We start from the raw sequence: 24,645 nt of genomic DNA on the forward strand, positions 1-24,645 counted from the left end.
ATCTGTCAAAACATGACATGTAAGGTTTCAATTTGTTGATGTTGTATGTAGAGCATAATATGAAGTATGAAATCATTGAACTGAATATTATGTTTTAAAGTAGTTGGGTAAGAATGATGGAAAGCCTGAGATTCTCGTGATTACTAAGAATGATGTGTTTTAAGACTGGAATTATCCTCATTGCTGCAGTTGAAAGTGTGGATTACCTGTCCGTTTAATGGGAGCTGTGTGAGGAATTCATCCACATTTTCCAGAGCGTCGCCTTCCTCAAGTCGCTCAAACACTCGATCGATTAGTTCCGTGTCATTGGAGGACCCGGAGCTTAGTGTTAACTGTGCCACCTGAGAGGGAGTGAGCTCTGACAAAGATAGATTCTACAAAAACGAAATAAATACAAAGTCAGCCATAACTCATTTCAAAGTGGCAGGGCAAAAGATGATAGTTTGAAACAAAACGCCAATAGGCACTCACAGCGGAGAAGTTTGGATAGAGTGCTTCCAAATCCTCTAGAGATGCAAAGGTAGAGAAGATGCCAAGGTTCTTTTGTAGCCATTCTTGACTCCCATTGACAGATGAGATGCAGCCTGGATCTGAGTAAGAGAAGATAGGACATACATTGGGTGGGTGCTCATATTGCAAGAGCTATGAAGACATAAGCAAACTGAGCCCAAGAGGCTGCTTTTACCTGATGAATCATTTCTTGAGAGGAATGGTTGGATGAGATGAGTGAAGACTGTTTGCTGTCTGTTGCTGTCCATGAATGGCCTTTGATTGCTGAATTCCTTGACGCTAAAAATTGAGGAGAGACTTTAGGCATCTGCACATTGAGTGCTGCAAAACAGTTGAGAGTGGAGTAGTATATCATATATGTACTTACACAATCTGGTACGTGAGGCAACTGAAGTTTTTGGTGCTAAGACAGAATAGGAAGTTTGTGGATGGAGACGATAGGAAGGGCCGGATCGTTTTCTGGAACCAATTGCTGATGAAATCCTCATTCTGTAGTTGTGCCTGGCTGAAGTTGGCAAGTTTCACCTCTCCTAGAGCCTCGAGAGCATTTGACAAAGCTGGGCTGCTGTTGTTGGGGGCCTGGGATTTGGGAAGAAAATGGTTAGATATACAATTTGCACAGAAAAATAATCAGTATAATGTTTGGCCTATGATTGGATTTACCGTGGTGGTGAATGTCTCAAGGGCCCGGTCCAGAGCAGGAGAAGTTCTTTGGAAGAAAAGCTTCCAGACCTCAACTGGGTATGTCGTTTGGCTTTCCAGTGAGCATTTCAATAATGTGGCCAACTTATTTTGTGTGAGATTTGTGGCCTTTAGGGTGAGGGATTTACAGGAAATATAGGATATTTGTCAGAATTTAAAAACAAACACTTGTCTGGTAATTGTAATTTAGCAAAAGTGTAATATGCTTTTTTGAATTCACATTTGCTTCATCAGTCTTACCAAGGAACAGGCATGTTGAGTGATGGTGAAATTGCACAAGACTGAAGATGAATTGTCAATTGCCAGTGCTTGCTGGAGTTGTGATCTGAGCAAAATGATAAGAAACACATTGTGGCCTTAGTTACACTGTGCTAGATAATGTGCAAACTCACCATCAGGTAAAAGAGCAAGCTACCCACCTATTCACAGCAGCACAGATGAGGTCCTCTGTAGCATGGGGAAAAAAAGTTAATACACATTAGTGTTTGAGATGCTGGTACTTCAAAATGAAGTTGGTACATTAACGCGGTTACAATTGATTTTTGGCAGACTTACCATCAACGGGTGTCTCTTTGCACTACAAACAAATGAAGCAATATATATATTAGTGTTTTAGAAATAACTCGATGAAATGTAGTATCTCTCCATAACCGCTATTGCAAAGTTTATTCCCCATGTTTTTCTCTTGTACATTTTCATCAAATATTGTTTAATTCACTGAAAATAACCCCCCAAAATTGAACTTACCATGAAGGAATCTGGTACTGAGCAACCTGTTAGAGAGGAAAATGTGCAAGTTGTTATTAATATGTTGTTGTCACACAGGTGACATTTGGCTTTGCTAAAAGATAATGGTACCAAAAGAGTCTTTCCACTTACGAGGGAAGCTGTTCTTTAGGAATCTGATGCTTGATCTCACACCCATTGAAAGGTCCAGTGGCAAGAATTCCAAACTTTCCTTAAGACCAATTAGGCTGAAGAAAAGAAGTCATTATTGTGATTTTCCTTAATGGCAAAGTGAAAAGACAGAATATATCATTCTTGTGCAGAGAAATGTCTCTTACATAGCTGTATAGGATTCACAAGTGATGCTCCTGGGAATCACCCGCAGATTGTCTGGATGGAGGCTTGGTATCACAGGAACCAAATAGATCTGGAACCACAGCTGAAACTCTTCAGGCCTAAAGTCTTCAAATTCAGGCGCAAGGGCAGTAAGCGTCAGGTTTAAGATGATGTCTTGTACAGCTGGATTTGTGATGAAAGTAATGTTTTTCTGAAAGCAGAAGAATTCAATTTATAGTTTAGCAGGACATTTTTAATACCTGTGAAATCATTTGAACAGTATTGCAACACTGATGGTACACGTTTGTAATGTAACAGTATGTACTGTATAACTGTGGCCAGCATTTGGGCAAAAATGTCAAGGATTCAGTCATGTATCGTGTAAGCAATACGTTATTTGAGTTCAATCATGGCTGCTGAAAAAACCTTTTGAGTCCAGGCTATGCTATGCATGTCTTTTTTGTGAAACATTCTTTTTTTTTTTTTTTTGCTTTTATTAACAGAAAAAATAAATAAATAAAAGTTAGAGAGAAGCATTCACCTGCTTGATGTTTTCTGTAAAAGCCTGGAAAAACTGATTGAGTGTCCTGTTATTGCCGGACTGGGTAAGGTTTGTTAGCACCACTCTTACGAGAGTGGGATTCTCCAATGCACCGCTGTCTGGATCCAGTATGAGCTCAGCCTTCTGTTGTGGTGTCAGGACATCCACAACTGTCTCCTGTTGATGCAAAGCAAAAAGAAGATTGAACGACTTTCCTCATCAACATGGCAGAAGGACCCAAGTGTACAACTTCCATGTTGTTGATGTGGTGCTCCCTATTTCACAGAGGATTGGTAGTGAAAGGTCTGGCTTACCTGGGAAAGGTTGAAGATTTTGAGATCAGTGTAGGATACGTATTGAGCAAATGGGCCAAGGTTTGTTTCAAGCCATTCGGCATCAGTCTGCATTCCCTGCCTGCAATCTAAGATATATTTAAAGAGATGTTAGAACAGTCCCAAATCGATAAGTAGCTTTTTTCATTGATGAAAACATTTGAAAACCTATGTTTCTTCTCATTGGTATTCAAGCAGATTTTTATCGTCAAATTGAATGAAATGGACAAGTGACCACACTCTGACTGTGTCAGTCCTACCTGGCTTGTTGATGACACTGGCAGATGATGTCAGGTAGTCCAGAAGAGCGTCTGTGATTCCTCGTTGTCTATGTAAGGGTATGTCAGGGAAAACACGGGCCAGGCCACTCACACTGCAAAAATTGGAAAAACATAGTTTTGTAACACAGTCCTTTGAAAGTACTTTGTACTTTGATGCATTGGCGTCTTAGTTGTTGTCAAAATGCAACTCACACAACATGGTAGGTTGTGCAGTTTACACTTGAGGTGGCAATCATGAGCATCTGTGGAGTGAAACTTGCAAGGATGGAGGCCAGTTTGACATTGAACCAAACGTAAAAGTCCCGTTGGTTGAAAGTTGGGAAACGGGTACTGATGATGAGGAAGGTTCTGTTCATGATAACATCTCTCACCACAGGTTGGAATTGTGGGATCTGTCAAAACATGACATGTAAGGTTTCAATTTGTTGATGTTGTATGTAGAGCATAATATGAAGTATGAAATCATTGAACTGAAAATTATGTTTTAAAGTAGTTGGGTAAGAATGATGGAAAGCCTGAGATTCTCGTGATTACTAAGAATGATGTGTTTTAAGACTGGAATTATCCTCATTGCTGCAGTTGAAAGTGTGGATTACCTGTCCGTTTAATGGGAGCTGTGTGAGGAATTCATCCACATTTTCCAGAGCGTCGCCTTCCTCAAGTCGCTCAAACACTCGATCGATTAGTTCCGTGTCATTGGAGGACCCGGAGCTTAGTGTTAACTGTGCCACCTGAGAGGGAGTGAGCTCTGACAAAGATAGATTCTACAAAAACGAAATAAATACAAAGTCAGCCATAACTCATTTCAAAGTGGCAGGGCAAAAGATGATAGTTTGAAACAAAACGCCAATAGGCACTCACAGCGGAGAAGTTTGGATAGAGTGCTTCCAAATCCTCTAGAGATGCAAAGGTAGAGAAGATGCCAAGGTTCTTTTGTAGCCATTCTTGACTCCCATTGACAGATGAGATGCAGCCTGGATCTGAGTAAGAGAAGATAGGACATACATTGGGTGGGTGCTCATATTGCAAGAGCTATGAAGACATAAGCAAACTGAGCCCAAGAGGCTGCTTTTACCTGATGAATCATTTCTTGAGAGGAATGGTTGGATGAGATGAGTGAAGACTGTTTGCTGTCTGTTGCTGTCCATGAATGGCCTTTGATTGCTGAATTCCTTGACGCTAAAAATTGAGGAGAGACTTTAGGCATCTGCACATTGAGTGCTGCAAAACAGTTGAGAGTGGAGTAGTATATCATATATGTACTTACACAATCTGGTACGTGAGGCAACTGAAGTTTTTGGTGCTAAGACAGAATAGGAAGTTTGTGGATGGAGACGATAGGAAGGGCCGGATCGTTTTCTGGAACCAATTGCTGATGAAATCCTCATTCTGTAGTTGTGCCTGGCTGAAGTTGGCAAGTTTCACCTCTCCTAGAGCCTCGAGAGCATTTGACAAAGCTGGGCTGCTGTTGTTGGGGGCCTGGGATTTGGGAAGAAAATGGTTAGATATACAATTTGCACAGAAAAATAATCAGTATAATGTTTGGCCTATGATTGGATTTACCGTGGTGGTGAATGTCTCAAGGGCCCGGTCCAGAGCAGGAGAAGTTCTTTGGAAGAAAAGCTTCCAGACCTCAACTGGGTATGTCGTTTGGCTTTCCAGTGAGCATTTCAATAATGTGGCCAACTTATTTTGTGTGAGATTTGTGGCCTTTAGGGTGAGGGATTTACAGGAAATATAGGATATTTGTCAGAATTTAAAAACAAACACTTGTCTGGTAATTGTAATTTAGCAAAAGTGTAATATGCTTTTTTGAATTCACATTTGCTTCATCAGTCTTACCAAGGAACAGGCATGTTGAGTGATGGTGAAATTGCACAAGACTGAAGATGAATTGTCAATTGCCAGTGCTTGCTGGAGTTGTGATCTGAGCAAAATGATAAGAAACACATTGTGGCCTTAGTTACACTGTGCTAGATAATGTGCAAACTCACCATCAGGTAAAAGAGCAAGCTACCCACCTATTCACAGCAGCACAGATGAGGTCCTCTGTAGCATGGGGAAAAAAAGTTAATACACATTAGTGTTTGAGATGCTGGTACTTCAAAATGAAGTTGGTACATTAACGCGGTTACAATTGATTTTTGGCAGACTTACCATCAACGGGTGTCTCTTTGCACTACAAACAAATGAAGCAATATATATATTAGTGTTTTAGAAATAACTCGATGAAATGTAGTATCTCTCCATAACCGCTATTGCAAAGTTTATTCCCCATGTTTTTCTCTTGTACATTTTCATCAAATATTGTTTAATTCACTGAAAATAACCCCCCAAAATTGAACTTACCATGAAGGAATCTGGTACTGAGCAACCTGTTAGAGAGGAAAATGTGCAAGTTGTTATTAATATGTTGTTGTCCCACAGGTGACATTTGGCTTTGCTAAAAGATAATGGTACCAAAAGAGTCTTTCCACTTACGAGGGAAGCTGTTCTTTAGGAATCTGATGCTTGATCTCACACCCATTGAAAGGTCCAGTGGCAAGAATTCCAAACTTTCCTTAAGACCAATTAGGCTGAAGAAAAGAAGTCATTATTGTGATTTTCCTTAATGGCAAAGTGAAAAGACAGAATATATCATTCTTGTGCAGAGAAATGTCTCTTACATAGCTGTATAGGATTCACAAGTGATGCTCCTGGGAATCACCCGCAGATTGTCTGGATGGAGGCTTGGTATCACAGGAACCAAATAGATCTGGAACCACAGCTGAAACTCTTCAGGCCTAAAGTCTTCAAATTCAGGCGCAAGGGCAGTAAGCGTCAGGTTTAAGATGATGTCTTGTACAGCTGGATTTGTGATGAAAGTAATGTTTTTCTGAAAGCAGAAGAATTCAATTTATAGTTTAGCAGGACATTTTTAATACCTGTGAAATCATTTGAACAGTATTGCAACACTGATGGTACACGTTTGTAATGTAACAGTATGTACTGTATAACTGTGGCCAGCATTTGGGCAAAAATGTCAAGGATTCAGTCATGTATCGTGTAAGCAATACGTTATTTGAGTTCAATCATGGCTGCTGAAAAAACCTTTTGAGTCCAGGCTATGCTATGCATGTCTTTTTTGTGAAACATTCTTTTTTTTTTTTTTTTGCTTTTATTAACAGAAAAAATAAATAAATAAAAGTTAGAGAGAAGCATTCACCTGCTTGATGTTTTCTGTAAAAGCCTGGAAAAACTGATTGAGTGTCCTGTTATTGCCGGACTGGGTAAGGTTTGTTAGCACCACTCTTACGAGAGTGGGATTCTCCAATGCACCGCTGTCTGGATCCAGTATGAGCTCAGCCTTCTGTTGTGGTGTCAGGACATCCACAACTGTCTCCTGTTGATGCAAAGCAAAAAGAAGATTGAACGACTTTCCTCATCAACATGGCAGAAGGACCCAAGTGTACAACTTCCATGTTGTTGATGTGGTGCTCCCTATTTCACAGAGGATTGGTAGTGAAAGGTCCGGCTTACCTGGGAAAGGTTGAAGATTTTGAGATCAGTGTAGGATACGTATTGAGCAAATGGGCCAAGGTTTGTTTCAAGCCATTCGGCATCAGTCTGCATTCCCTGCCTGCAATCTAAGATATATTTAAAGAGATGTTAGAACAGTCCCAAATCGATAAGTAGCTTTTTTCATTGATGAAAACATTTGAAAACCTATGTTTCTTCTCATTGGTATTCAAGCAGATTTTTATCGTCAAATTGAATGAAATGGACAAGTGACCACACTCTGACTGTGTCAGTCCTACCTGGCTTGTTGATGACACTGGCAGATGATGTCAGGTAGTCCAGAAGAGCGTCTGTGATTCCTCGTTGTCTATGTAAGGGTATGTCAGGGAAAACACGGGCCAGGCCACTCACACTGCAAAAATTGGAAAAACATAGTTTTGTAACACAGTCCTTTGAAAGTACTTTGTACTTTGATGCATTGGCGTCTTAGTTGTTGTCAAAATGCAACTCACACAACATGGTAGGTTGTGCAGTTTACACTTGAGGTGGCAATCATGAGCATCTGTGGAGTGAAACTTGCAAGGATGGAGGCCAGTTTGACATTGAACCAAACGTAAAAGTCCCGTTGGTTGAAAGTTGGGAAACGGGTACTGATGATGAGGAAGGTTCTGTTCATGATAACATCTCTCACCACAGGTTGGAATTGTGGGATCTGTCAAAACATGACATGTAAGGTTTCAATTTGTTGATGTTGTATGTAGAGCATAATATGAAGTATGAAATCATTGAACTGAATATTATGTTTTAAAGTAGTTGGGTAAGAATGATGGAAAGCCTGAGATTCTCGTGATTACTAAGAATGATGTGTTTTAAGACTGGAATTATCCTCATTGCTGCAGTTGAAAGTGTGGATTACCTGTCCGTTTAATGGGAGCTGTGTGAGGAATTCATCCACATTTTCCAGAGCGTCGCCTTCCTCAAGTCGCTCAAACACTCGATCGATTAGTTCCGTGTCATTGGAGGACCCGGAGCTTAGTGTTAACTGTGCCACCTGAGAGGGAGTGAGCTCTGACAAAGATAGATTCTACAAAAACGAAATAAATACAAAGTCAGCCATAACTCATTTCAAAGTGGCAGGGCAAAAGATGATAGTTTGAAACAAAACGCCAATAGGCACTCACAGCGGAGAAGTTTGGATAGAGTGCTTCCAAATCCTCTAGAGATGCAAAGGTAGAGAAGATGCCAAGGTTCTTTTGTAGCCATTCTTGACTCCCATTGACAGATGAGATGCAGCCTGGATCTGAGTAAGAGAAGATAGGACATACATTGGGTGGGTGCTCATATTGCAAGAGCTATGAAGACATAAGCAAACTGAGCCCAAGAGGCTGCTTTTACCTGATGAATCATTTCTTGAGAGGAATGGTTGGATGAGATGAGTGAAGACTGTTTGCTGTCTGTTGCTGTCCATGAATGGCCTTTGATTGCTGAATTCCTTGACGCTAAAAATTGAGGAGAGACTTTAGGCATCTGCACATTGAGTGCTGCAAAACAGTTGAGAGTGGAGTAGTATATCATATATGTACTTACACAATCTGGTACGTGAGGCAACTGAAGTTTTTGGTGCTAAGACAGAATAGGAAGTTTGTGGATGGAGACGATAGGAAGGGCCGGATCGTTTTCTGGAACCAATTGCTGATGAAATCCTCATTCTGTAGTTGTGCCTGGCTGAAGTTGGCAAGTTTCACCTCTCCTAGAGCCTCGAGAGCATTTGACAAAGCTGGGCTGCTGTTGTTGGGGGCCTGGGATTTGGGAAGAAAATGGTTAGATATACAATTTGCACAGAAAAATAATCAGTATAATGTTTGGCCTATGATTGGATTTACCGTGGTGGTGAATGTCTCAAGGGCCCGGTCCAGAGCAGGAGAAGTTCTTTGGAAGAAAAGCTTCCAGACCTCAACTGGGTATGTCGTTTGGCTTTCCAGTGAGCATTTCAATAATGTGGCCAACTTATTTTGTGTGAGATTTGTGGCCTTTAGGGTGAGGGATTTACAGGAAATATAGGATATTTGTCAGAATTTAAAAACAAACACTTGTCTGGTAATTGTAATTTAGCAAAAGTGTAATATGCTTTTTTGAATTCACATTTGCTTCATCAGTCTTACCAAGGAACAGGCATGTTGAGTGATGGTGAAATTGCACAAGACTGAAGATGAATTGTCAATTGCCAGTGCTTGCTGGAGTTGTGATCTGAGCAAAATGATAAGAAACACATTGTGGCCTTAGTTACACTGTGCTAGATAATGTGCAAACTCACCATCAGGTAAAAGAGCAAGCTACCCACCTATTCACAGCAGCACAGATGAGGTCCTCTGTAGCATGGGGAAAAAAAGTTAATACACATTAGTGTTTGAGATGCTGGTACTTCAAAATGAAGTTGGTACATTAACGCGGTTACAATTGATTTTTGGCAGACTTACCATCAACGGGTGTCTCTTTGCACTACAAACAAATGAAGCAATATATATATTAGTGTTTTAGAAATAACTCGATGAAATGTAGTATCTCTCCATAACCGCTATTGCAAAGTTTATTCCCCATGTTTTTCTCTTGTACATTTTCATCAAATATTGTTTAATTCACTGAAAATAACCCCCCAAAATTGAACTTACCATGAAGGAATCTGGTACTGAGCAACCTGTTAGAGAGGAAAATGTGCAAGTTGTTATTAATATGTTGTTGTCACACAGGTGACATTTGGCTTTGCTAAAAGATAATGGTACCAAAAGAGTCTTTCCACTTACGAGGGAAGCTGTTCTTTAGGAATCTGATGCTTGATCTCACACCCATTGAAAGGTCCAGTGGCAAGAATTCCAAACTTTCCTTAAGACCAATTAGGCTGAAGAAAAGAAGTCATTATTGTGATTTTCCTTAATGGCAAAGTGAAAAGACAGAATATATCATTCTTGTGCAGAGAAATGTCTCTTACATAGCTGTATAGGATTCACAAGTGATGCTCCTGGGAATCACCCGCAGATTGTCTGGATGGAGGCTTGGTATCACAGGAACCAAATAGATCTGGAACCACAGCTGAAACTCTTCAGGCCTAAAGTCTTCAAATTCAGGCGCAAGGGCAGTAAGCGTCAGGTTTAAGATGATGTCTTGTACAGCTGGATTTGTGATGAAAGTAATGTTTTTCTGAAAGCAGAAGAATTCAATTTATAGTTTAGCAGGACATTTTTAATACCTGTGAAATCATTTGAACAGTATTGCAACACTGATGGTACACGTTTGTAATGTAACAGTATGTACTGTATAACTGTGGCCAGCATTTGGGCAAAAATGTCAAGGATTCAGTCATGCATCGTGTAAGCAATACGTTATTTGAGTTCAATCATGGCTGCTGAAAAAAACCTTTTGAGTCCAGGCTATGCTATGCATGTCTTTTTTGTGAAACATTCTTTTTTTTTTTTTTTTGCTTTTATTAACAGAAAAAATAAATAAATAAAAGTTAGAGAGAAGCATTCACCTGCTTGATGTTTTCTGTAAAAGCCTGGAAAAACTGATTGAGTGTCCTGTTATTGCCGGACTGGGTAAGGTTTGTTAGCACCACTCTTACGAGAGTGGGATTCTCCAATGCACCGCTGTCTGGATCCAGTATGAGCTCAGCCTTCTGTTGTGGTGTCAGGACATCCACAACTGTCTCCTGTTGATGCAAAGCAAAAAGAAGATTGAACGACTTTCCTCATCAACATGGCAGAAGGACCCAAGTGTACAACTTCCATGTTGTTGATGTGGTGCTCCCTATTTCACAGAGGATTGGTAGTGAAAGGTCTGGCTTACCTGGGAAAGGTTGAAGATTTTGAGATCAGTGTAGGATACGTATTGAGCAAATGGGCCAAGGTTTGTTTCAAGCCATTCGGCATCAGTCTGCATTCCCTGCCTGCAATCTAAGATATATTTAAAGAGATGTTAGAACAGTCCCAAATCGATAAGTAGCTTTTTTCATTGATGAAAACATTTGAAAACCTATGTTTCTTCTCATTGGTATTCAAGCAGATTTTTATCGTCAAATTGAATGAAATGGACAAGTGACCACACTCTGACTGTGTCAGTCCTACCTGGCTTGTTGATGACACTGGCAGATGATGTCAGGTAGTCCAGAAGAGCGTCTGTGATTCCTCGTTGTCTATGTAAGGGTATGTCAGGGAAAACACGGGCCAGGCCACTCACACTGCAAAAATTGGAAAAACATAGTTTTGTAACACAGTCCTTTGAAAGTACTTTGTACTTTGATGCATTGGCGTCTTAGTTGTTGTCAAAATGCAACTCACACAACATGGTAGGTTGTGCAGTTTACACTTGAGGTGGCAATCATGAGCATCTGTGGAGTGAAACTTGCAAGGATGGAGGCCAGTTTGACATTGAACCAAACGTAAAAGTCCCGTTGGTTGAAAGTTGGGAAACGGGTACTGATGATGAGGAAGGTTCTGTTCATGATAACATCTCTCACCACAGGTTGGAATTGTGGGATCTGTCAAAACATGACATGTAAGGTTTCAATTTGTTGATGTTGTATGTAGAGCATAATATGAAGTATGAAATCATTGAACTGAATATTATGTTTTAAAGTAGTTGGGTAAGAATGATGGAAAGCCTGAGATTCTCGTGATTACTAAGAATGATGTGTTTTAAGACTGGAATTATCCTCATTGCTGCAGTTGAAAGTGTGGATTACCTGTCCGTTTAATGGGAGCTGTGTGAGGAATTCATCCACATTTTCCAGAGCGTCGCCTTCCTCAAGTCGCTCAAACACTCGATCGATTAGTTCCGTGTCATTGGAGGACCCGGAGCTTAGTGTTAACTGTGCCACCTGAGAGGGAGTGAGCTCTGACAAAGATAGATTCTACAAAAACGAAATAAATACAAAGTCAGCCATAACTAATTTCAAAGTGGCAGGGCAAAAGATGATAGTTTGAAACAAAACGCCAATAGGCACTCACAGCGGAGAAGTTTGGATAGAGTGCTTCCAAATCCTCTAGAGATGCAAAGGTAGAGAAGATGCCAAGGTTCTTTTGTAGCCATTCTTGACTCCCATTGACAGATGAGATGCAGCCTGGATCTGAGTAAGAGAAGATAGGACATACATTGGGTGGGTGCTCATATTGCAAGAGCTATGAAGACATAAGCAAACTGAGCCCAAGAGGCTGCTTTTACCTGATGAATCATTTCTTGAGAGGAATGGTTGGATGAGATGAGTGAAGACTGTTTGCTGTCTGTTGCTGTCCATGAATGGCCTTTGATTGCTGAATTCCTTGACGCTAAAAATTGAGGAGAGACTTTAGGCATCTGCACATTGAGTGCTGCAAAACAGTTGAGAGTGGAGTAGTATATCATATATGTACTTACACAATCTGGTACGTGAGGCAACTGAAGTTTTTGGTGCTAAGACAGAATAGGAAGTTTGTGGATGGAGACGATAGGAAGGGCCGAATCGTTTTCTGGAACCAATTGCTGATGAAATCCTCATTCTGTAGTTGTGCCTGGCTGAAGTTGGCAAGTTTCACCTCTCCTAGAGCCTCGAGAGCATTTGACAAAGCTGGGCTGCTGTTGTTGGGGGCCTGGGATTTGGGAAGAAAATGGTTAGATATACAATTTGCACAGAAAAATAATCAGTATAATGTTTGGCCTATGATTGGATTTACCGTGGTGGTGAATGTCTCAAGGGCCCGGTCCAGAGCAGGAGAAGTTCTTTGGAAGAAAAGCTTCCAGACCTCAACTGGGTATGTCGTTTGGCTTTCCAGTGAGCATTTCAATAATGTGGCCAACTTATTTTGTGTGAGATTTGTGGCCTTTAGGGTGAGGGATTTACAGGAAATATAGGATATTTGTCAGAATTTAAAAACAAACACTTGTCTGGTAATTGTAATTTAGCAAAAGTGTAATATGCTTTTTTGAATTCACATTTGCTTCATCAGTCTTACCAAGGAACAGGCATGTTGAGTGATGGTGAAATTGCACAAGACTGAAGATGAATTGTCAATTGCCAGTGCTTGCTGGAGTTGTGATCTGAGCAAAATGATAAGAAACACATTGTGGCCTTAGTTACACTGTGCTAGATAATGTGCAAACTCACCATCAGGTAAAAGAGCAAGCTACCCACCTATTCACAGCAGCACAGATGAGGTCCTCTGTAGCATGGGGAAAAAAAGTTAATACACATTAGTGTTTGAGATGCTGGTACTTCAAAATGAAGTTGGTACATTAACGCGGTTACAATTGATTTTTGGCAGACTTACCATCAACGGGTGTCTCTTTGCACTACAAACAAATGAAGCAATATATATATTAGTGTTTTAGAAATAACTCGATGAAATGTAGTATCTCTCCATAACCGCTATTGCAAAGTTTATTCCCCATGTTTTTCTCTTGTACATTTTCATCAAATATTGTTTAATTCACTGAAAATAACCCCCCAAAATTGAACTTACCATGAAGGAATCTGGTACTGAGCAACCTGTTAGAGAGGAAAATGTGCAAGTTGTTATTAATATGTTGTTGTCACACAGGTGACATTTGGCTTTGCTAAAAGATAATGGTACCAAAAGAGTCTTTCCACTTACGAGGGAAGCTGTTCTTTAGGAATCTGATGCTTGATCTCACACCCATTGAAAGGTCCAGTGGCAAGAATTCCAAACTTTCCTTAAGACCAATTAGGCTGAAGAAAAGAAGTCATTATTGTGATTTTCCTTAATGGCAAAGTGAAAAGACAGAATATATCATTCTTGTGCAGAGAAATGTCTCTTACATAGCTGTATAGGATTCACAAGTGATGCTCCTGGGAATCACCCGCAGATTGTCTGGATGGAGGCTTGGTATCACAGGAACCAAATAGATCTGGAACCACAGCTGAAACTCTTCAGGCCTAAAGTCTTCAAATTCAGGCGCAAGGGCAGTAAGCGTCAGGTTTAAGATGATGTCTTGTACAGCTGGATTTGTGATGAAAGTAATGTTTTTCTGAAAGCAGAAGAATTCAATTTATAGTTTAGCAGGACATTTTTAATACCTGTGAAATCATTTGAACAGTATTGCAACACTGATGGTACACGTTTGTAATGTAACAGTATGTACTGTATAACTGTGGCCAGCATTTGGGCAAAAATGTCAAGGATTCAGTCATGTATCGTGTAAGCAATACGTTATTTGAGTTCAATCATGGCTGCTGAAAAAACCTTTTGAGTCCAGGCTATGCTATGCATGTCTTTTTTGTCAAACATTCTTTTTTTTTTTTTTTTGCTTTTATTAACAGAAAAAATAAATAAATAAAAGTTAGAGAGAAGCATTCACCTGCTTGATGTTTTCTGTAAAAGCCTGGAAAAACTGATTGAGTGTCCTGTTATTGCCGGACTGGGTAAGGTTTGTTAGCACCACTCTTACGAGAGTGGGATTCTCCAATGCACCGCTGTCTGGATCCAGTATGAGCTCAGCCTTCTGTTGTGGTGTCAGGACATCCACAACTGTCTCCTGTTGATGCAAAGCAAAAAGAAGATTGAACGACTTTCCTCATCAACATGGCAGAAGGACCCAAGTGTACAACTTCCATGTTGTTGATGTGGTGCTCCCTATTTCACAGAGGATTGGTAGTGAAAGGTCTGGCTTACCTGGGAAAGGTTGAAGATTTTGAGATCAGTGTAGGATACGTATTGAGCAAATGGGCCAAGGTTTGTTTCAAGCCATTCGGCATCAGTCTGCATTCCCTGCCTGCAATCTAAGATATATTTAAAGAGATGTTAGAACAGTCCCAAATCGATAAGTAGCTTTTTTCATTGATGAAAACATTTGAAAACCTATGTTTCTTCTCATTGGTATTCAAGCAGATTTTTATCGTCAAATTGAATGAAATGGACAAGTGACCACACTCTGACTGTGTCAGTCCTACCTGGCTTGTTGATGACACTGGCAGATGATGTCAGGTAGTCCAGAAGAGCGTCTGTGATTCCTCGTTGTCTATGTAAGGGTATGTCAGGGAAAACACGGGCCAGGCCACTCACACTGCAAAAATTGGAAAAACATAGTTTTGTAACACAGTCCTTTGAAAGTACTTTGTACTTTGATGCATTGGCGTCTTAGTTGTTGTCAAAATGCAACTCACACAACATGGTAGGTTGTGCAGTTTACACTTGAGGTGGCAATCATGAGCATCTGTGGAGTGAAACTTGCAAGGATGGAGGCCAGTTTGACATTGAACCAAACGTAAAAGTCCCGTTGGTTGAAAGTTGGGAAACGGGTACTGATGATGAGGAAGGTTCTGTTCATGATAACATCTCTCACAACAGGTTGGAATTGTGGGATCTGTCAAAACATGACATGTAAGGTTTCAATTTGTTGATGTTGTATGTAGAGCATAATATGAAGTATGAAATCATTGAACTGAATATTATGTTTTAAAGTAGTTGGGTAAGAATGATGGAAAGCCTGAGATTCTCGTGATTACTAAGAATGATGTGTTTTAAGACTGGAATTATCCTCATTGCTGCAGTTGAAAGTGTGGATTACCTGTCCGTTTAATGGGAGCTGTGTGAGGAATTCATCCACATTTTCCAGAGCGTCGCCTTCCTCAAGTCGCTCAAACACTCGATCGATTAGTTCCGTGTCATTGGAGGACCCGGAGCTTAGTGTTAACTGTGCCACCTGAGAGGGAGTGAGCTCTGACAAAGATAGATTCTACAAAAACGAAATAAATACAAAGTCAGCCATAACTCATTTCAAAGTGGCAGGGCAAAAGATGATAGTTTGAAACAAAACGCCAATAGGCACTCACAGCGGAGAAGTTTGGATAGAGTGCTTCCAAATCCTCTAGAGATGCAAAGGTAGAGAAGATGCCAAGGTTCTTTTGTAGCCATTCTTGACTCCCATTGACAGATGAGATGCAGCCTGGATCTGAGTAAGAGAAGATAGGACATACATTGGGTGGGTGCTCATATTGCAAGAGCTATGAAGACATAAGCAAACTGAGCCCAAGAGGCTGCTTTTACCTGATGAATCATTTCTTGAGAGGAATGGTTGGATGAGATGAGTGAAGACTGTTTGCTGTCTGTTGCTGTCCATGAATGGCCTTTGATTGCTGAATTCCTTGACGCTAAAAATTGAGGAGAGACTTTAGGCATCTGCACATTGAGTGCTGCAAAACAGTTGAGAGTGGAGTAGTATATCATATATGTACTTACACAATCTGGTACGTGAGGCAACTGAAGTTTTTGGTGCTAAGACAGAATAGGAAGTTTGTGGATGGAGACGATAGGAAGGGCCGGATCGTTTTCTGGAACCAATTGCTGATGAAATCCTCATTCTGTAGTTGTGCCTGGCTGAAGTTGGCAAGTTTCACCTCTCCTAGAGCCTCGAGAGCATTTGACAAAGCTGGGCTGCTGTTGTTGGGGGCCTGGGATTTGGGAAGAAAATGGTTAGATATACAATTTGCACAGAAAAATAATCAGTATAATGTTTGGCCTATGATTGGATTTACCGTGGTGGTGAATGTCTCAAGGGCCCGGTCCAGAGCAGGAGAAGTTCTTTGGAAGAAAAGCTTCCAGACCTCAACTGGGTATGTCGTTTGGCTTTCCAGTGAGCATTTCAATAATGTGGCCAACTTATTTTGTGTGAGATTTGTGGCCTTTAGGGTGAGGGATTTACAGGAAATATAGGATATTTGTCAGAATTTAAAAACAAACACTTGTCTGGTAATTGTAATTTAGCAAAAGTGTAATATGCTTTTTTGAATTCACATTTGCTTCATCAGTCTTACCAAGGAACAGGCATGTTGAGTGATGGTGAAATTGCACAAGACTGAAGATGAATTGTCAATTGCCAGTGCTTGCTGGAGTTGTGATCTGAGCAAAATGATAAGAAACACATTGTGGCCTTAGTTACACTGTGCTAGATAATGTGCAAACTCACCATCAGGTAAAAGAGCAAGCTACCCACCTATTCACAGCAGCACAGATGAGGTCCTCTGTAGCATGGGGAAAAAAAGTTAATACACATTAGTGTTTGAGATGCTGGTACTTCAAAATGAAGTTGGTACATTAACGCGGTTACAATTGATTTTTGGCAGACTTACCATCAACGGGTGTCTCTTTGCACTACAAACAAATGAAGCAATATATATATTAGTGTTTTAGAAATAACTCAATGAAATGTAGTATCTCTCCATAACCGCTATTGCAAAGTTTATTCCCCATGTTTTTCTCTTGTACATTTTCATCAAATATTGTTTAATTCACTGAAAATAACCCCCCAAAATTGAACTTACCATGAAGGAATCTGGTACTGAGCAACCTGTTAGAGAGGAAAATGTGCAAGTTGTTATTAATATGTTGTTGTCACACAGGTGACATTTGGCTTTGCTAAAAGATAATGGTACCAAAAGAGTCTTTCCACTTACGAGGGAAGCTGTTCTTTAGGAATCTGATGCTTGATCTCACACCCATTGAAAGGTCCAGTGGCAAGAATTCCAAACTTTCCTTAAGACCAATTAGGCTGAAGAAAAGAAGTCATTATTGTGATTTTCCTTAATGGCAAAGTGAAAAGACAGAATATATCATTCTTGTGCAGAGAAATGTCTCTTACATAGCTGTATAGGATTCACAAGTGATGCTCCTGGGAATCACCCGCAGATTGTCTGGATGGAGGCTTGGTATCACAGGAACCAAATAGATCTGGAACCACAGCTGAAACTCTTCAGGCCTAAAGTCTTCAAATTCAGGCGCAAGGGCAGTAAGCGTCAAATTTAAGATGATGTCTTGTACAGCTGGATTTGTGATGAAAGTAATGTTTTTCTGAAAGCAGAAGAATTCAATTTATAGTTTAGCAGGACATTTTTAATACCTGTGAAATCATTTGAACAGTATTGCAACACTGATGGTACACGTTTGTAATGTAACAGTATGTACTGTATAACTGTGGCCAGCATTTGGGCAAAAATGTCAAGGATTCAGTCATGTATCGTGTAAGCAATACGTTATTTGAGTTCAATCATGGCTGCTGAAAAAACCTTTTGAGTCCAGGCTATGCTATGCATGTCTTTTTTGTCAAACATTCTTTTTTTTTTTTTTTTGCTTTTATTAACAGAAAAAATAAATAAATAAAAGTTAGAGAGAAGCATTCACCTGCTTGATGTTTTCTGTAAAAGCCTGGAAAAACTGATTGAGTGTCCTGTTATTGCCGGACTGGGTAAGGTTTGTTAGCACCACTCTTACGAGAGTGGGATTCTCCAATGCACCGCTGTCTGGATCCAGTATGAGCTCAGCCTTCTGTTGTGGTGTCAGGACATCCACAACTGTCTCCTGTTGATGCAAAGCAAAAAGAAGATTGAACGACTTTCCTCATCAACATGGCAGAAGGACCCAAGTGTACAACTTCCATGTTGTTGATGTGGTGCTCCCTATTTCACAGACGATTGGTAGTGAAAGGTCTGGCTTACCTGGGAAAGGTTGAAGATTTTGAGATCAGTGTAGGATACGTATTGAGCAAATGGGCCAAGGTTTGTTTCAAGCCATTCGGCATCAGTCTGCATTCCCTGCCTGCAATCTAAGATATATTTAAAGAGATGTTAGAACAGTCCCAAATCGATAAGTAGCTTTTTTCATTGATGAAAACATTTGAAAACCTATGTTTCTTCTCATTGGTATTCAAGCAGATTTTTATCGTCAAATTGAATGAAATGGACAAGTGACCACACTCTGACTGTGTCAGTCCTACCTGGCTTGTTGATGACACTGGCAGATGATGTCAGGTAGTCCAGAAGAGCGTCTGTGATTCCTCGTTGTCTATGTAAGGGTATGTCAGGGAAAACACGGGCCAGGCCACTCACACTGCAAAAATTGGAAAAACATAGTTTTGTAACACAGTCCTTTGAAAGTACTTTGTACTTTGATGCATTGGCGTCTTAGTTGTTGTCAAAATGCAACTCACACAACATGGTAGGTTGTGCAGTTTACACTTGAGGTGGCAATCATGAGCATCTGTGGAGTGAAACTTGCAAGGATGGAGGCCAGTTTGACATTGAACCAAACGTAAAAGTCCCGTTGGTTGAAAGTTGGGAAACGGGTACTGATGATGAGGAAGGTTCTGTTCATGATAACATCTCTCACAACAGGTTGGAATTGTGGGATCTGTCAAAACATGACATGTAAGGTTTCAATTTGTTGATGTTGTATGTAGAGCATAATATGAAGTATGAAATCATTGAACTGAATATTATGTTTTAAAGTAGTTGGGTAAGAATGATGGAAAGCCTGAGATTCTCGTGATTACTAAGAATGATGTGTTTTAAGACTGGAATTATCCTCATTGCTGCAGTTGAAAGTGTGGATTACCTGTCCGTTTAATGGGAGCTGTGTGAGGAATTCATCCACATTTTCCAGAGCGTCGCCTTCCTCAAGTCGCTCAAACACTCGATCGATTAGTTCCGTGTCATTGGAGGACCCGGAGCTTAGTGTTAACTGTGCCACCTGAGAGGGAGTGAGCTCTGACAAAGATAGATTCTACAAAAACGAAATAAATACAAAGTCAGCCATAACTCATTTCAAAGTGGCAGGGCAAAAGATGATAGTTTGAAACAAAACGCCAATAGGCACTCACAGCGGAGAAGTTTGGATAGAGTGCTTCCAAATCCTCTAGAGATGCAAAGGTAGAGAAGATGCCAAGGTTCTTTTGTAGCCATTCTTGACTCCCATTGACAGATGAGATGCAGCCTGGATCTGAGTAAGAGAAGATAGGACATACATTGGGTGGGTGCTCATATTGCAAGAGCTATGAAGACATAAGCAAACTGAGCCCAAGAGGCTGCTTTTACCTGATGAATCATTTCTTGAGAGGAATGGTTGGATGAGATGAGTGAAGACTGTTTGCTGTCTGTTGCTGTCCATGAATGGCCTTTGATTGCTGAATTCCTTGACGCTAAAAATTGAGGAGAGACTTTAGGCATCTGCACATTGAGTGCTGCAAAACAGTTGAGAGTGGAGTAGTATATCATATATGTACTTACACAATCTGGTACGTGAGGCAACTGAAGTTTTTGGTGCTAAGACAGAATAGGAAGTTTGTGGATGGAGACGATAGGAAGGGCCGGATCGTTTTCTGGAACCAATTGCTGATGAAATCCTCATTCTGTAGTTGTGCCTGGCTGAAGTTGGCAAGTTTCACCTCTCCTAGAGCCTCGAGAGCATTTGACAAAGCTGGGCTGCTGTTGTTGGGGGCCTGGGATTTGGGAAGAAAATGGTTAGATATACAATTTGCACAGAAAAATAATCAGTATAATGTTTGGCCTATGATTGGATTTACCGTGGTGGTGAATGTCTCAAGGGCCCGGTCCAGAGCAGGAGAAGTTCTTTGGAAGAAAAGCTTCCAGACCTCAACTGGGTATGTCGTTTGGCTTTCCAGTGAGCATTTCAATAATGTGGCCAACTTATTTTGTGTGAGATTTGTGGCCTTTAGGGTGAGGGATTTACAGGAAATATAGGATATTTGTCAGAATTTAAAAACAAACACTTGTCTGGTAATTGTAATTTAGCAAAAGTGTAATATGCTTTTTTGAATTCACATTTGCTTCATCAGTCTTACCAAGGAACAGGCATGTTGAGTGATGGTGAAATTGCACAAGACTGAAGATGAATTGTCAATTGCCAGTGCTTGCTGGAGTTGTGATCTGAGCAAAATGATAAGAAACACATTGTGGCCTTAGTTACACTGTGCTAGATAATGTGCAAACTCACCATCAGGTAAAAGAGCAAGCTACCCACCTATTCACAGCAGCACAGATGAGGTCCTCTGTAGCATGGGGAAAAAAAGTTAATACACATTAGTGTTTGAGATGCTGGTACTTCAAAATGAAGTTGGTACATTAACGCGGTTACAATTGATTTTTGGCAGACTTACCATCAACGGGTGTCTCTTTGCACTACAAACAAATGAAGCAATATATATATTAGTGTTTTAGAAATAACTCGATGAAATGTAGTATCTCTCCATAACCGCTATTGCAAAGTTTATTCCCCATGTTTTTCTCTTGTACATTTTCATCAAATATTGTTTAATTCACTGAAAATAACCCCCCAAAATTGAACTTACCATGAAGGAATCTGGTACTGAGCAACCTGTTAGAGAGGAAAATGTGCAAGTTGTTATTAATATGTTGTTGTCACACAGGTGACATTTGGCTTTGCTAAAAGATAATGGTACCAAAAGAGTCTTTCCACTTACGAGGGAAGCTGTTCTTTAGGAATCTGATGCTTGATCTCACACCCATTGAAAGGTCCAGTGGCAAGAATTCCAAACTTTCCTTAAGACCAATTAGGCTGAAGAAAAGAAGTCATTATTGTGATTTTCCTTAATGGCAAAGTGAAAAGACAGAATATATCATTCTTGTGCAGAGAAATGTCTCTTACATAGCTGTATAGGATTCACAAGTGATGCTCCTGGGAATCACCCGCAGATTGTCTGGATGGAGGCTTGGTATCACAGGAACCAAATAGATCTGGAACCACAGCTGAAACTCTTCAGGCCTAAAGTCTTCAAATTCAGGCGCAAGGGCAGTAAGCGTCAAATTTAAGATGATGTCTTGTACAGCTGGATTTGTGATGAAAGTAATGTTTTTCTGAAAGCAGAAGAATTCAATTTATAGTTTAGCAGGACATTTTTAATACCTGTGAAATCATTTGAACAGTATTGCAACACTGATGGTACACGTTTGTAATGTAACAGTATGTACTGTATAACTGTGGCCAGCATTTGGGCAAAAATGTCAAGGATTCAGTCATGTATCGTGTAAGCAATACGTTATTTGAGTTCAATCATGGCTGCTGAAAAAACCTTTTGAGTCCAGGCTATGCTATGCATGTCTTTTTTGTCAAACATTCTTTTTTTTTTTTTTTTGCTTTTATTAACAGAAAAAATAAATAAATAAAAGTTAGAGAGAAGCATTCACCTGCTTGATGTTTTCTGTAAAAGCCTGGAAAAACTGATTGAGTGTCCTGTTATTGCCGGACTGGGTAAGGTTTGTTAGCACCACTCTTACGAGAGTGGGATTCTCCAATGCACCGCTGTCTGGATCCAGTATGAGCTCAGCCTTCTGTTGTGGTGTCAGGACATCCACAACTGTCTCCTGTTGATGCAAAGCAAAAAGAAGATTGAACGACTTTCCTCATCAACATGGCAGAAGGACCCAAGTGTACAACTTCCATGTTGTTGATGTGGTGCTCCCTATTTCACAGACGATTGGTAGTGAAAGGTCTGGCTTACCTGGGAAAGGTTGAAGATTTTGAGATCAGTGTAGGATACGTATTGAGCAAATGGGCCAAGGTTTGTTTCAAGCCATTCGGCATCAGTCTGCATTCCCTGCCTGCAATCTAAGATATATTTAAAGAGATGTTAGAACAGTCCCAAATCGATAAGTAGCTTTTTTCATTGATGAAAACATTTGAAAACCTATGTTTCTTCTCATTGGTATTCAAGCAGATTTTTATCGTCAAATTGAATGAAATGGACAAGTGACCACACTCTGACTGTGTCAGTCCTACCTGGCTTGTTGATGACACTGGCAGATGATGTCAGGTAGTCCAGAAGAGCGTCTGTGATTCCTCGTTGTCTATGTAAGGGTATGTCAGGGAAAACACGGGCCAGGCCACTCACACTGCAAAAATTGGAAAAACATAGTTTTGTAACACAGTCCTTTGAAAGTACTTTGTACTTTGATGCATTGGCGTCTTAGTTGTTGTCAAAATGCAACTCACACAACATGGTAGGTTGTGCAGTTTACACTTGAGGTGGCAATCATGAGCATCTGTGGAGTGAAACTTGCAAGGATGGAGGCCAGTTTGACATTGAACCAAACGTAAAAGTCCCGTTGGTTGAAAGTTGGGAAACGGGTACTGATGATGAGGAAGGTTCTGTTCATGATAACATCTCTCACCACAGGTTGGAATTGTGGGATCTGTCAAAACATGACATGTAAGGTTTCAATTTGTTGATGTTGTATGTAGAGCATAATATGAAGTATGAAATCATTGAACTGAATATTATGTTTTAAAGTAGTTGGGTAAGAATGATGGAAAGCCTGAGATTCTCGTGATTACTAAGAATGATGTGTTTTAAGACTGGAATTATCCTCATTGCTGCAGTTGAAAGTGTAGATTACCTGTCCGTTTAATGGGAGCTGTGTGAGGAATTCATCCACATTTTCCAGAGCGTCGCCTTCCTCAAGTCGCTCAAACACTCGATCGATTAGTTCCGTGTCATTGGAGGACCCGGAGCTTAGTGTTAACTGTGCCACCTGAGAGGGAGTGAGCTCTGACAAAGATAGATTCTACAAAAACGAAATAAATACAAAGTCAGCCATAACTCATTTCAAAGTGGCAGGGCAAAAGATGATAGTTTGAAACAAAACGCCAATAGGCACTCACAGCGGAGAAGTTTGGATAGAGTGCTTCCAAATCCTCTAGAGATGCAAAGGTAGAGAAGATGCCAAGGTTCTTTTGTAGCCATTCTTGACTCCCATTGACAGATGAGATGCAGCCTGGATCTGAGTAAGAGAAGATAGGACATATATTGGGTGGGTGCTCATATTGCAAGAGCTATGAAGACATAAGCAAACTGAGCCCAAGAGGCTGCTTTTACCTGATGAATCATTTCTTGAGAGGAATGGTTGGATGAGATGAGTGAAGACTGTTTGCTGTCTGTTTCTGTCCATGAATGGCCTTTGATTGCTGAATTCCTTGACGCTAAAAATTGAGGAGAGACTTTAGGCATCTGCACATTGAGTGCTGCAAAACAGTTGAGAGTGGAGTAGTATATCATATATGTACTTACACAATCTGGTACGTGAGGCAACTGAAGTTTTTGGTGCTAAGACAGAATAGGAAGTTTGTGGATGGAGACGATAGGAAGGGCCGGATCGTTTTCTGGAACCAATTGCTGATGAAATCCTCATTCTGTAGTTGTGCCTGGCTGAAGTTGGCAAGTTTCACCTCTCCTAGAGCCTCGAGAGCATTTGACAAAGCTGGGCTGCTGTTGTTGGGGGCCTGGGATTTGGGAAGAAAATGGTTAGATATACAATTTGCACAGAAAAATAATCAGTATAATGTTTGGCCTATGATTGGATTTACCGTGGTGGTGAATGTCTCAAGGGCCCGGTCCAGAGCAGGAGAAGTTCTTTGGAAGAAAAGCTTCCAGACCTCAACTGGGTATGTCGTTTGGCTTTCCAGTGAGCATTTCAATAATGTGGCCAACTTATTTTGTGTGAGATTTGTGGCCTTTAGGGTGAGGGATTTACAGGAAATATAGGATATTTGTCAGAATTTAAAAACAAACACTTGTCTGGTAATTGTAATTTAGCAAAAGTGTAATATGCTTTTTTGAATTCACATTTGCTTCATCAGTCTTACCAAGGAACAGGCATGTTGAGTGATGGTGAAATTGCACAAGACTGAAGATGAATTGTCAATTGCCAGTGCTTGCTGGAGTTGTGATCTGAGCAAAATGATAAGAAACACATTGTGGCCTTAGTTACACTGTGCTAGATAATGTGCAAACTCACCATCAGGTAAAAGAGCAAGCTACCCACCTATTCACAGCAGCACAGATGAGGTCCTCTGTAGCATGGGGAAAAAAAGTTAATACACATTAGTGTTTGAGATGCTGGTACTTCAAAATGAAGTTGGTACATTAA

At 40.4% G+C, this 24,645-nt stretch overlaps 5 protein-coding genes across 5 annotated transcripts; all 5 read right to left on the bottom strand.

Moving 5' to 3' along the window:
• Nucleotides 1–628: 628 nt before the first annotated feature.
• On the bottom strand, nucleotides 629–3,784 carry LOC133462175 (uncharacterized). The gene is made up of 8 exons (XM_061743316.1): nucleotides 3,621–3,784; nucleotides 3,408–3,520; nucleotides 1,632–1,659; nucleotides 1,453–1,537; nucleotides 1,174–1,320; nucleotides 878–1,089; nucleotides 686–789; nucleotides 629–642 (listed from the first exon to the last, which is right to left on the bottom strand). Exons 1-8 carry the CDS (start codon nucleotides 3,782–3,784, stop codon nucleotides 629–631), a joined length of 867 nt encoding a protein of 288 aa, XP_061599300.1.
• Nucleotides 3,785–4,446: 662 nt separating this feature from the next.
• LOC133462176 (uncharacterized) lies at nucleotides 4,447–7,602 on the bottom strand. The gene is made up of 8 exons (XM_061743318.1): nucleotides 7,439–7,602; nucleotides 7,226–7,338; nucleotides 5,450–5,477; nucleotides 5,271–5,355; nucleotides 4,992–5,138; nucleotides 4,696–4,907; nucleotides 4,504–4,607; nucleotides 4,447–4,460 (listed from the first exon to the last, which is right to left on the bottom strand). Exons 1-8 carry the CDS (start codon nucleotides 7,600–7,602, stop codon nucleotides 4,447–4,449), a joined length of 867 nt encoding a protein of 288 aa, XP_061599302.1.
• Nucleotides 7,603–8,264: 662 nt separating this feature from the next.
• Nucleotides 8,265–11,421, bottom strand: LOC133462177 (uncharacterized). Its single transcript, XM_061743319.1, has 8 exons — nucleotides 11,258–11,421; nucleotides 11,045–11,157; nucleotides 9,268–9,295; nucleotides 9,089–9,173; nucleotides 8,810–8,956; nucleotides 8,514–8,725; nucleotides 8,322–8,425; nucleotides 8,265–8,278 (listed from the first exon to the last, which is right to left on the bottom strand). Exons 1-8 carry the CDS (start codon nucleotides 11,419–11,421, stop codon nucleotides 8,265–8,267), a joined length of 867 nt encoding a protein of 288 aa, XP_061599303.1.
• A 4,480-nt stretch (nucleotides 11,422–15,901) lies between these two features.
• LOC133462178 (uncharacterized) lies at nucleotides 15,902–19,057 on the bottom strand. The gene is made up of 8 exons (XM_061743320.1): nucleotides 18,894–19,057; nucleotides 18,681–18,793; nucleotides 16,905–16,932; nucleotides 16,726–16,810; nucleotides 16,447–16,593; nucleotides 16,151–16,362; nucleotides 15,959–16,062; nucleotides 15,902–15,915 (listed from the first exon to the last, which is right to left on the bottom strand). The coding sequence occupies exons 1-8, from the start codon at nucleotides 19,055–19,057 to the stop codon at nucleotides 15,902–15,904; spliced, it is 867 nt and encodes a 288-aa protein (XP_061599304.1).
• Nucleotides 19,058–19,719: 662 nt separating this feature from the next.
• LOC133462179 (uncharacterized) lies at nucleotides 19,720–22,875 on the bottom strand. Its single transcript, XM_061743321.1, has 8 exons — nucleotides 22,712–22,875; nucleotides 22,499–22,611; nucleotides 20,723–20,750; nucleotides 20,544–20,628; nucleotides 20,265–20,411; nucleotides 19,969–20,180; nucleotides 19,777–19,880; nucleotides 19,720–19,733 (listed from the first exon to the last, which is right to left on the bottom strand). Exons 1-8 carry the CDS (start codon nucleotides 22,873–22,875, stop codon nucleotides 19,720–19,722), a joined length of 867 nt encoding a protein of 288 aa, XP_061599305.1.
• Between the last annotated feature and the right edge of the window lie 1,770 nt (nucleotides 22,876–24,645).

The sequence above is a fragment of the Cololabis saira genome, chromosome 16 (genome assembly GCF_033807715.1).
Source record: "Cololabis saira isolate AMF1-May2022 chromosome 16, fColSai1.1, whole genome shotgun sequence".
NCBI classification, from domain to species: domain Eukaryota; kingdom Metazoa; phylum Chordata; class Actinopteri; order Beloniformes; family Belonidae; genus Cololabis; species Cololabis saira.